Consider the following 12690-nt stretch of genomic DNA (forward strand, 5'->3'; position numbering starts at 1 on the left):
TGACGTTTGGGTGGTGGGGGGTTCTGGTTAAGTTCTCTTGGGGGAACCCTGTATGCAACTGCCCAGTCCATCTCAGGAGCAGCCGTCCCCTCACTACAGGACATTTATCACACCAGGGTCATCAGAAGGGCACAAAACATCATCAGGGACAGTACACACCCCCAGCACAGACTCTTCACACTCCTACCTTCAGGCAGACGTTACAGGAGTGTGAAGTCCAGGACAACTAGACTGACCAACAGTTTCTATTCACAGGCCATCAGGCACCTCACTGCCTCTTCCCCCCTCCCAATCTGAACTGATTTAACCTCACACTCAATAACTGCACCTTACCTGCACTGTACTGCTGCTGTTAGAACAATACTGTTTACACCTATTACTGCACAGAGTAATATTGTTTACTGTTTACATCTGTTTTCATCTGTCACTTGATGCACTTTATGAACAGCTGCTCCACTTATTTGCACATACGCACGTGTAACTTTAATTTTATTTCAACTTCGCACATACTGTACACTTTGCTTTTACCTTTTACTACTGTTTTTTAGAGTTATTCTTAAATTTTCTTTTTTATTCTCTTAAGAGTATATATGGTGAATGGAGGAACAGCAAATTACAATGAAAGAATTTCATTGTACAGTGCAACTGCCTGTTCTGCTGTGCACATGACAGTAAAACTCTTGAATCTTGAATTTCAGATGTATGGTATTTACTAAATATCTACACTTCCCCTACAGAAGGTGATGCTGGATCAATCACCAACACCTTCCTCCACCTGCTAGATGAATATGAGGGTGATTTTGAGGGTGGAGTACGAGTAGGCTTTCTGTTCCCATCACACAGTTCAGTGTAGCTTATGCTTGGTGAGTTTATGTTATGTTTATAATGACTGTATAAACTGACCCATCAGTGTTATAGGCGTCCCAATTTTACTGTAGCCATTTCAAGACATGCTTGTTTTACTTGCTCAGCTTCTGTTTCACAGAGTCGTTAAGTGTGGGGAGGGGGGTCGTGGGTATTTTAGAGGTGAGAACTGACCGAGATGAGGTGTGAATAGTCTGCAGACAGGGTGCTGTCAAGGTTAAAGGACACTGTTCCATATATCTCTCAGAGCATAGTTCACACTTCTTTCACTTTCCTGAAATGTGTGTAAACATGATCCAGCATTGTGACCTGGTGGGCTACCAAGTCCACATACTGGTGAAATTTAGGGACTACTGAATTCAGATTGGCATGATTGAAATCTCCAGCAACAATAAACAGTTCGTCTGGGTGTGTGTTTTGGAGATTAGCACTAGGAGCTGTATTCACTGCTACTATGTACACTGTAGTCCCCACTCTTGATGAAACAAAAGTCTGGCTCTGAAAATCTCAAACTCCACCAGCAATGAGCGGTGACTAGAGACTAGCGGTGCATTTTTACACTACTCAGTGCTGAGGTAAATGCTCAGTCCCCCACCTCGAGCCTCACCGCCTGTCTGCATGGAAATTCCTCAGGTCGTTGAGCTGAACTGCCTGTCTGGAGTGGAGCTCGTCATCCATGTCTCTGTAAAAACAAAGACACAGGAGTGTCTGAACTCACGCTGGGTAGCTGGGAAAGTTATTCCAGTTTATTCTCCCAGGAACAAACGGTTGAAAGAAGAAGCGATGGAACTATTGGTCGTCTAGAGTTAGCCATTAGCCTAGCACACACCCTGGCCTGCTTGGCTCGCTTGTGACTTCTTGCACATCACTTTCTGCCACCAGGCTCATACAGTGGCATGGATCATAGCAGGCCCAGCTCGTGCAGCTCCTCACGCAGTCTGTCTTGAAGCAAAGATTGTGGCTGTAGTAGGCGCTGGCGAGGGTAGATGTATGTGCTGGATGTTGCACAATTTTGTTGCTCCCGAAGTGGCCGCTGCATCTACATGCTGTGCCACTGGATCCCGAACCATGGCTCAACATGCTTCTGGAAAAGTTACACGTTTCATACTTATGTATTTACCACACAAACTATAATCCTCTTAATGATGTCCTCTGTAGAGACCGGAGTGACTCATTTTACGCCATTAGAAGCATCATATCAATAACAATAAAAAAGTAATAATAGTACTGATAGTAATAAATGAGAAATAATAATACTAAACATAATTTGATAATGTAAAATATAGTTTAGTAAACTAATATATATTTTTTTATTATCTATTATAATTTCTCATTAAATATGCTGTTTCTTTACCCTTGTTTTTCTTCAGAATGACCTGCTCCAAATGACCAAGTGCTTTCCAAGTGCTTTCCTACAAACGTCTGTCTAAGCAACATATATCACAAATATCAAGGACCTGCTGAAATTAAGAAAGACTAAACGTGAAAATATGGCATCCAGAAGCTCCAGTACTCAGAAAACATCATCTGCTGCTGATCTTCACATGAGCACACCTTCCAGAGCAGCACAAAAGATTACAGGCAAAAAAAGTCACCACTGCTCACAGTGTGGGAAAAGTTTTACTGCACAGGGTCATCTCCAAATGCACGAGCGCATTCACACAGGAGAGAAACCGCATCAGTGCTCAGACTGTGGGAAGACCTTTACTGCATTGTATAGTCTCAAAGCACACCAACGCATTCACACAGGAGAGAAACCGTATCACTGCTCAGATTGTGGGAAGACTTTTACTGCACGGTATAGTTTCAAAACACACCAACGCATTCATACAGGAGAGAAACCGTATCACTGCTCAGAGTGTGGGAAGAGTTTTGGTCAACATAGTAGTTTCCAAATACACCAGCGCATTCACACAGGAGAGAAACCGTATTACTGCTCAGAGTGTGGAAAGAGTTTTACTACACAGAGTCATCTCCATGTACACCAGCGTATTCACACAGGAGAGAAACCATATCACTGCTCAGAGTGTGGGAAGAGTTTTACTACACAGACTAATCTCCAAATACACCAGCGCATTCACACAGGAGAGAAACCGTATTACTGCTCAGAGTGTGGAAAGAGTTTCAGTCAACAAAGTACTCTCAAAGCACACCAGCGCATCCACACAGGAGAGAAACCCTATCATTGCTCAGAGTGTGGAAAGAGTTTTGGTCAACGTAAAAGCTTCCAAATGCACCAGCGCATTCACACAGGAGAGAAACCCTATCACTGCTCAGAGTGTGGAAAGAGTTTTGGTCAACGTAAAAGCTTCCAGAAACACCAAGCGCATTCACACTGTAGAGAAACCGCATCATTGATTTGAGAGTGGAAAGAGTTTTAGAGAAAGCAGTGACCTCAGAAACACCAGCACATTCACACAGAAGAGAAACCATTTCACTGTTTACAGTTTGGAAAGAGTTTTAGACAAAGTGGTGTCCTCAAGAATCACCAGCGGACTCACACCTGAGAGAACCCTCATTAATGCACAGTGTTAGAAGTGCTTCAGTCATTCACAGTTTAGAACACAAGCATGTTTTGATGTTTCAAAATCCACTGTGATTGAGGGACACAGGAGACTTATTTACCCTGCTCAGGAGAGCCAGAGCTGGGGGTATTGTTCCTCAGCAAGCCCCTCTCACCTGGCTGGGCTCAGCCCAAAAAGGCTGAGTTGAAGAGAAGCTGCTGTTTTCACGTTTCATCTTGTGAGAGCCATGAAGAGCCATGATTCACTTCCATGACCAGCTCATCTGTGCTGAGTGAGATGAAAAGGTCCTTGATTGAAACCTCCAGCTGAACTGCACAGTAATGACTTATGCTGTTCTCACTTAATAAAAGAATGCAATATAGGTTATTCATATAAATGTTTCCATATAACATTTCACTAATATATTATACTATATTCTGGGTTTTACTTCTGTAGTGTTTTTTTCGTATACATTACTAGGCAGATATTTCAACTTAATATCTGCATCATAAATTATTTTTACACATGACACATTGTGTCATGGAAACAGGAGTAGTTCTTTCCTGGTTCAGATCTTAACTCTCTGATCTCTATCAGTTTGTAAATGTAAACAGTGAATCATCCGTCCATGCAAAAATGAAGTATGGTGTTCCACAAGGCTCTGTTTCAGGACCTATATTGTTCATCTTATATATGCTAATACTGGGCACCATTATCTGCAAACACGACATCGATTTCCACTGCTATGCCAATGTCATACAGTTATATGTACCAAGCAAACCAGATGATAAAATTCAACTTAGCAAGGATTGTATAAAATCCATAAAAGACCGGATGTTGAGTAACTTTGTCCTTGTTAACTCAAATAAAATAGAAGTTCTGTTTCTTTCTTCCAAAAACTGCTAGAAACAAACTATCTAACTTAACTATCTAACTTAACACTTTATAGTTTCTCAGGTGTTTCTAGTTCATCCATAAATAAATAAAATAAATCTTGGTGTCACGATAGATCCTGATCTGTGCTTCGATTCACATATAATGAATATTACTCCATGCATTTTTTTACCACAAGGCTAGATCACTGTAATGGCCTGCTGTCTGGATGTTCCAGCAAAAGCCTTAATGACCTTCAGTTAGTCTAGAATGCTGCAGCCAGAGTACTCACAAGAACCAGAAAGTCTGACCATTGTAGACCCCAAACCCTCTTGATCCAGGAGACTCAGGCTGGTGTCTGGACACGTGAAGTTCTTTGCGTGTGCAGATCTCAGACATCCAGCTAGCCTATAAGACATTGGCCTAATTCAGTTTAAATAGCTAGTCTGATGCCGAGATTAGACTCAGCTCATACAGGACAAGTAACAGGTGTGACAAACATGACCATATAGGGATAAACACAAAAATAGGCAGCCTGAAATATGTAGCAAATAGGCAGCACAGATACAGAATGTACAGCACAGATACAGCACAATGCACAACAATAAAATCCTTCATTCACCACTTAGAACATGCTATAAAAGGTATGCTCTCGCTTAATCTATCCATTTCAGAGAAATATGACCAGTATTTCACTCTTTGTTCAAGTCCTAAAGACATGTCTCTTTCCCTTAAATCCGAATACAGGCAAATTGGAGAAATGAAGTGGTTCCATGTTTATCAGAGTAATTTGAGGCAAACATGGATCACAATATCAACTATTACTGGTGCTACAAAGGGAAGTATATAATGGAGCTGTATCTGTAAGATCCCAGAAAACGTACCTCCAAAAATGTTGCCAACCCAGTTACAGATCTTATCAAGAGACTTGGAATGAGTCTATGAAGATCTGCTACATAATTATCAATATTTTCATAGTTATCTGGGACGTAGATGCAGCAGGACGTATTGAGAATGTGACATACCCCTTCTTTTTCTAAGATCAGCAGGTCTAAAACCTTTCTATTTTCCAGCATTACTTCTTGTAAAGCACAGATTTCATCATTTACTAAGCAGAGAGCTTCACTAGTCTCATTTGCTATTTTCTGTGTGGAATAAGCCAAATAATTTATCTTCTGTAAGGCATCTATAATACCTCCAAATGGAAATAGTCCCCACCCTACTGTCGGTGCTATACTAGATCAGGGATCCTTCATAACATGAACATTCCATGTTTGTATACCTGCAAGGGTAACACCAAGTTCTCTTTTCATTCGATGTAAAAGTCCATGAGATTGTATTGTGGTCCATGGATTAGTATGCACTGTAATAGGAGGCATAACTACAGCTGTGTAACAGGAACCGGACCATGAATCAGATGAAAGTGAAGGATAAGCCTTGTTTCCTCTGTTGTAGTGGTAGCCATCTTCTATTCTAGAATATAGGGAGATGTAGAAGCAGTGTAGATGTGTCTAAATAGCTCACAGGGCAGCAACAGGGGACCGCGATAGACGACAGTCTGTCAACCACCACTCAGGAACCTGTGTGATGTTCTGTTCCTTCATCACAGTCTCTGATCAGCCCTAGGTATATCCTGGTAACAATGGTATGCCCTGGTATGCCCTTGGTCAAAGGTTTGGTTTAGCCCTTGAAATGGATACATCCTTTCCCTACCTACACTGGGTCCTGGCCTCTGGAGGGAGTAGGGAAGCGCTAGTCACAAAGGGGAATTAGGAGATCTTCACTCTCAAGGTTGAAATCCATAATCTAGACATCACAGTTGCTCCTGAGAGCATCTCCCAACCAGAGTCGCTCATTTATCCCTTAGCCATCACTGTCAGGTGGTAGTACTACCTTGGTATGGCTTACATGTATCCATTTTAGTTTTCCTTGACATTTAAGAGCAGAGGAGTAAGGAGTAAGAGTAAGTAAGTACGAGTAAGGAGAACCTGGTATGGACCTACCCACTTTGACCCTAATGGCTGAGTGAGAGGACAATAGGATGTCCCCTCCTAGTAGGTTCTTTTCATGCATCCAATACTTGGCTCTGAGCAGTGGCAACAGCCACAGATAAGGTCTGGCTTAGTGCTATGCACCTAAACCATTCACCACATACTGGAGGACAATATGGTGTCTTTAATGGTGGCTTATCCCTCAATCCACCTTGAGAACTTGCAAATTATTATCAAATAGTCCTGTTTACCCTGACATCTTGGCAGCATGATGTAATCTACCTGCAGTTCTTGTAACAGGCCACTTGGTGGTGTTACATTTTGGTAAGGGAGGAAGAATGCTGGTTCTGGATTTGCCTTAAGACAGATGGTGCAAGCCAGACAATGGCTCTCAGCACACTTGCAGAATTAAGGATTCTCTTAAGATTATATTCGGTGAATGTAGGAACAGCAAAATAACAATTTCATTGTACAGAGCAACCACCTGTTCTGCTGTGCACATGACAATAAAACTCTTGAATCTTGAATGAAAGGAACAGTACCCATACCTCGAGGATGTTTAAAACCCCTGCTTTGTTTATCAAGCTGCTCTGGACTATCCTGACAATCTATAGGCAGTTCTGCCCTCAAATCTGGATATAATTTTGGACTATTTTGTTGTTGGTGTTGGGTTACAATGGACTACAGACTGATTTGACTTTGCCTTTTCCTCCAGCAAATTTGTTTGATGCTTTTGTTGCAGTTTTTTTGTATGCTGACTCCAACTTATCGACCCCAGTGTGAAAGCATGTTATTTCTTGCTCATAGCATTTATGTTCAGCCTCCATAAATTGGCTAGCGACATATGCAACATGTTTTCCACTGTCTTTCCATATTGCATAGCCTCGGGCTTTCTTACACTCATCTAGGGACCATATTTTATCTGAATGAACAGGCAATATCATTTGATAGTATTTGTCCAAACTAGATAAGCCTATATAAAATAGAGATTAGCAGATGAACGAAGATCAGAGATCAGCGTAGTAAACAAATGCCACGATGTTCGAAAGATAAAGAGCGACACAAAAATCGTGATCCCAGTCCAAGCGAAGTTCAAATAGGCAAATATCCAAAGCGACCAAAACAGAGGTATCCGAAAAGAGTTAGGCACAAACGAAAGTCAGCATAACAATACTAAAGTCCAAACACGAGAAACAAACGGCACAATCCAAAACGCTCAGTAGGGTTCGGCAGAACAATACCTCGCATTGTCATAGTGCTCGGTCAGGGTTTAAATAACCCAACCTTAGGGTCTCATGATAAAGTTCAGGTGGAGGTCCTTAATAATCAGGAGACTTGGATCTCTGCCAGGAGCAGGGTGGGGAGTATGAAGTCACGTGAGACTCCAAAGGATTCTGGGAATTGCAGTCCCTGCCTTGCGAGGCTGAATCCGAGCGCATGACAATATTTACATAACTGTTCATCCAATCTGACAAAGAATACATCATCAGACCAATGAGGTGCTACCCAACCACCTCTCTGTGTCGCAGCTTTCTCTCCTGTCATGGGCTTAAGGTAAAAGGCCACAATACAGGCCTAAATACACTACCGTGGTCTTCCCCTCCGTTCCATCAGCAAGAGGAGGATATCAGGTATGAGGGTTTGTTTCAAAATGGGCATTCATGTACAGCATAGAGATGAGATGTCCAATTCAGGTAATGGCACCACTGTAGAATTTCAAACCCTCTGATCCAGGGGACTCCTGTTGTCTGGACTAATGAAGTTTATTCGTTGAGTGCTTGGGTCACAGACATCCAGCTAGCCCAAAAGACATTGGGCTAACGTTATATAGCTGGACTGTTACACAGTCCACTTATATAACTGGACTGATGCCAAGAATAGACACAGCCCATAGGGGACCAGTAATAGGTGTGACAAACATGACTATATGAGGTAACCACATGGTTAAAATATAACTAAAATATAACTTCAGTACATGCACACAGATATAGAATGTACAACACAATTCATAAGAATACATTCTTTCAACATGTAGCTAAGGCTAAGAGATGAGTTTGTTATTGCTGGAAAAGGCTTGGCTATTTCTGGCAAAAATGTCTTTGAGAAGGAAACAGTTTTAACTAGCTGAGTTTGTTGACCTTCTATATTCAATAAAGCTATTTGTAGGTTAGAAGACTTCTACTTTAGATAGGTACCATTTACGTTCTAGTTATCTATTTTAATGCTTAATTATGATCTGTTGTAACATGTGGACCATATGGGCCCACCACCTGCAAGATCCAGCATGGGGGTGCGGTGCAGTGCCTTATAGCCTGTGGGAGATGGCAGGGAGGCCCTTGGTGGCCTAGGCCCCTGCGGCAGAAACTGGCTCTTGGTACGTGGAATGTAACCTCACTGGGGGGAAGCAGCCGGAGCTTGTGCAGGGGGTTGAGACGTACCAACTAGATATAGTTGGGCTCATCTCCACCCACATTGTAGGCTTTGGAACCAAACTCCTGGATAGGGGTTGGTCCCTCTCCAATCCCCTTGTTAATCTTAACCAATAAAACAGTTACTGAAGTCCAAGGACAATACACTCCAAGTATAAGCATAGAAGAGTTTAAAATAAACAGGAGAGACAAATGTTGGATGAAAATCAGTGCTGTACAGTACTGGGACAATCACATACATACATACATATATAACCCCTATATACACAACATTGTCTTACTGGGGCACTTCAGTGCTCATGTTAGCAAGGACTGGGAGACCTGGAGAGGCACAAATGGGAAGAATTGCCACATTGAGGGACTCCTTAATCTGGGACACATGCCTCCCTCACAGGAGTCAGGGCCAGAGGCTTCTGGAATGTCAAGTCCCATTTCCCTAGTGGAGGTCACTGAGATAGTTGGCAAGCTCCTCAGTGGCAAGGTTGGATGAGATTCATCCGGAGATGCTTAAGGCTCTGCATTTTGTGTGGCTGTTGTGGTTAATACGCCTCTGCAATATTGCACGGACCTCAGGAACAGTACCCTTGATTAACAGTACCACCAGACTGGCAGATTGGGGTGGTGGTCCTATTCTTGGGAGAGAAGCTTATGAAATATCAGCTCTACAATCAGAAATCTTCTCCTTGAAAGAAATGGACCTTAGTAACAGCAACCTGCAGGATTCAGGAGTGGAGCAGATCTGGTCTCACCTGATCTTTCAACTGCTGGAGTTTGTTCCAGCAGTTAGCAGCATAATGACAAAATGCTGGCAAACCTTCGTTCCGATTCTGGGCACTACTAAACGAGCAGTCCTGAGTGGTCTGAGAGGTGTATTGGGTTTGTATACTTCAAGCAATTTATTTTGGTTTAAGGCTGATTCACAGATTTACCTACAATAAGTAGCACTTTAATCTCAATACTGTTGTTAATTGGTAGCTAGTGCTGTGACCTGAGGGTTGGAGTAATGTGCTTGGATCTCTCTATTCTCATAAGAATTGCAACAACTGCATTTTAAATAATATGTAGCTGTCTGACTCCAGACTGCTGGAGATGTATGAATTAGTTGCATTTATCTCCAGGGGTAGCTCATGCACAATGGTACCATGCTGCTACACCAACTAGTTAGAAATCAAAGAATGTCCTCCTGAATGTCCTAGAATGCAGGTCCAGCTCTGTGGTATTTCTTGCAAACTTCCAACCTGTTGCAGTGCTGGAGAACCTCCTTCCATCTACTACCTGCAAGGAAGATAAAGAAAACAGGGTCTCTCACTTATGTACACATGATACCCTATGTTATGGTATTGACCGAAAGAACGAGATCACGAATACAAGCGGCCGAAATACGTTTCCTCTGCAGGGTGTCTGGACTCTACAGAGGGTGAGAAGTTCGGTCATCCGGGAGGGACTCGGAGTAGAGCTGCTGCTTCTCCACGTCGAGAGGAGCCAGCTGAGGTGGTTCGGGCATCTGGTTAGGATGCCTCCTGGACGCCTCCCTCCGGAGGTGTCACAGGCAAGTCCACCCGGGAGGAGACCCCGGGGGAAGACCCAGGACACGCTGGCGTGACTATATCACCCAGCTGGCCTGAGAGCGCATCGGAATCCCCCCCAGGGAGCTAGTGGAAGTGGCTGGGGAAAGGGAGGTCTGGGCTTCATTGCTTAGGATGCTGCCCCCGCAACCCGAACCCCGGAGAAGCAGAAGATGATGGATGGATGGGTTTGCTTGATATATATAACTGATCATCATCAGCAAAGCAGTGGAAGTTTATGCCGTGTTTACTGATAATGGTGCCAAATGGTAGCATATATATTGTGAATAACATAGGCCTTAAGACACCATACTTTTGCAAGGACAGATGATTCACCCTTTACATTAACAAACTGGTATCGATCAGTGAGGTAGGACCTGAACCAGGAAAGAGCTGTTCCTGTTACCCCTACAAGGTTTCCTAGTCTATCTAGCAAGATAGAGAGGTCTATTGTGTCAAATGCTGCGCTAAGGTCAAGGAGGACTAGCAAAGACACATTTCCTTGGTCCGTGAATAATAAAAGATCGTTTATAATTTTTACTAGTGATGTTTCTGTACTGTGATGTGGCCTAAAACCAGACTGAATTTTTTCATGTAGATTATTCATATGCAAATAAGAGCATAACTGTTTTGCTACCACTTTTTCCAGGATCTTAGATATAAAGGGGGGTTTTGAGATAGGTCTATAATTTGATAGTTCACAGGGATCGAGGTTTGCTTTATTAATCAGCGGTCTAATTACTGCAGGTTTAAAAGTTTTTGGGATGTATGCAAGGCTAAGAGAGGAGTTTATTATTGACAGAATAGGCTTGGTTATTTCTGGTAAGATTTCCTTGAGTAGACCTGTAGGAATTGGGTCCAAAATACAGGTAGATGGTATATGACATAAGACATATGCAGACAGAAATTCATATACTTCCTCACAGTCTCATTAGGAACAAACTTATTTTCAAAATGTTTGGCCGAAGGATTCTCGAGTTACAAATTTTTCAATTAAATAAGAATTATTTTGATTTTTCCAGAAGGATTATTTGTATATGGCAGCCATACTGTTTAAAACATTTGAAATATGCTGGATATTTATTGAGTTTCAGGCTATGCTGAATTTCTTGACACCAAAAACATGAGGATAGGATGAAAACTGTGGGACTATTTCACAAAAGTAGTTTTTGCATATTAAGTACATTAGCTCAAAATCTAAATAGACACAACTAAATGGTCCAAAAAAAAAGGTGTCTTGTCTGTCAACAATCTCAGGAAGGAGATAAACTGCCAAACACATGATCAGCAGGAGGGACTGTTACCTGTTGACCAGTTTCATGTCTCTAGGATTTACGGTTTGGTCTGGGCGATTAATTTTGTTCGAGAAAAGGAATAAGAATTATAACAAACAATTATAACAATTAATAAAAAAAATCCTAGCAAAAGCAATAGGGTTCCATGCACCTAAAGGTGATTGGAGCCCTAATAATAATAGAGGCATCAAGACAAAACAGACTCAGAATCAAGTACACTTGCCAGTTAACACTAAGAAGACTATACAACAACAGAAATCAGTTTACTACAGAAATATTTGTGGTTAACACTAAGAACACTATACCATAGAAAAAGAATTATAGGTTTTTCTGTTTGATCACTCATAGTAATTGTCATTCTATTTCTGCTGCGACACAAAATAACTGACAAAATGTAATTGAAAGTAATAAAAAGACAAAAACAATGTAGAATATACATAGTGGTGGTGATCTCTAATAAAGACCACAGCATATCACAGTCACAATTAAATCATCAAATTAATGTTTATTTAAAGCCACAACTGGGAAGAAGCTCCAGGCCAAATTTACATGTGGTTATACAGTCCCCAAAAGTGGAGGTACATATCACTGGCCAAGAATACAAAGAAAGCACAAAACATTGGATACACATAACTGTCATTAAAAAAACCCAAAAAACAAGTGTTAATATAAATGCATAATAAATCTGTTGAGGAAACAAAGATAAAACCTAGGCCTGATGTGTAAGGAGAATCTGATTTGTTACAACCCATCACATTCACACAAGAAAGAACAAAGGAATTTCACTCTCAAAGTATCAGTAATATACATTTTGTCACATCTCGGAATAAATCACCATGCCAACCCTGGATAAAATAAGCAGGAAAAAACTTTTTATTTACATTTAAGGTTGTTCTTGGGTTGATGACTGAGAGGCCTAATCAATAGTGTCAGCCTTTGGAAGATTCTTTTTAATTCTGGATCACATACATATCTGATTTGTGGCCATGCAACTTGGATAAAAACACTCAAATTGCAAAGGTACGTGCATCCATCAACAAGCATGTTCTGCAAAATCCATGAGCCAGTAATCCAAACCAACAGAGAAAGACAATATAACACACAAAAAGGACAGGGCAGTGAAAGCTTGCCACATGGTACAATGGGTCATACTCAAGCTTTAAAACAGA

The 12690-nt window shown here is 41.6% G+C and overlaps 1 protein-coding gene across 1 annotated transcript in view; it reads left to right on the plus strand.

The window, feature by feature from the left end:
- LOC108443622 (zinc finger protein 850-like) overlaps nt 1-12690 on the plus strand; it is a 225995-nt gene that overhangs the window by 15774 nt on the left and 197531 nt on the right. Inside the window, exons 6-7 of the mRNA XM_037532177.1 lie at nt 2472-3188; nt 3273-3295. Coding sequence (XP_037388074.1) covers nt 2472-3188; nt 3273-3295 — 740 coding nt within the window. The remainder of the gene's footprint in view (nt 1-2471; nt 3189-3272; nt 3296-12690) is intronic.

This window comes from Pygocentrus nattereri, chromosome 2, assembly GCF_015220715.1.
Source record: "Pygocentrus nattereri isolate fPygNat1 chromosome 2, fPygNat1.pri, whole genome shotgun sequence".
Classification (NCBI taxonomy): domain Eukaryota; kingdom Metazoa; phylum Chordata; class Actinopteri; order Characiformes; family Serrasalmidae; genus Pygocentrus; species Pygocentrus nattereri.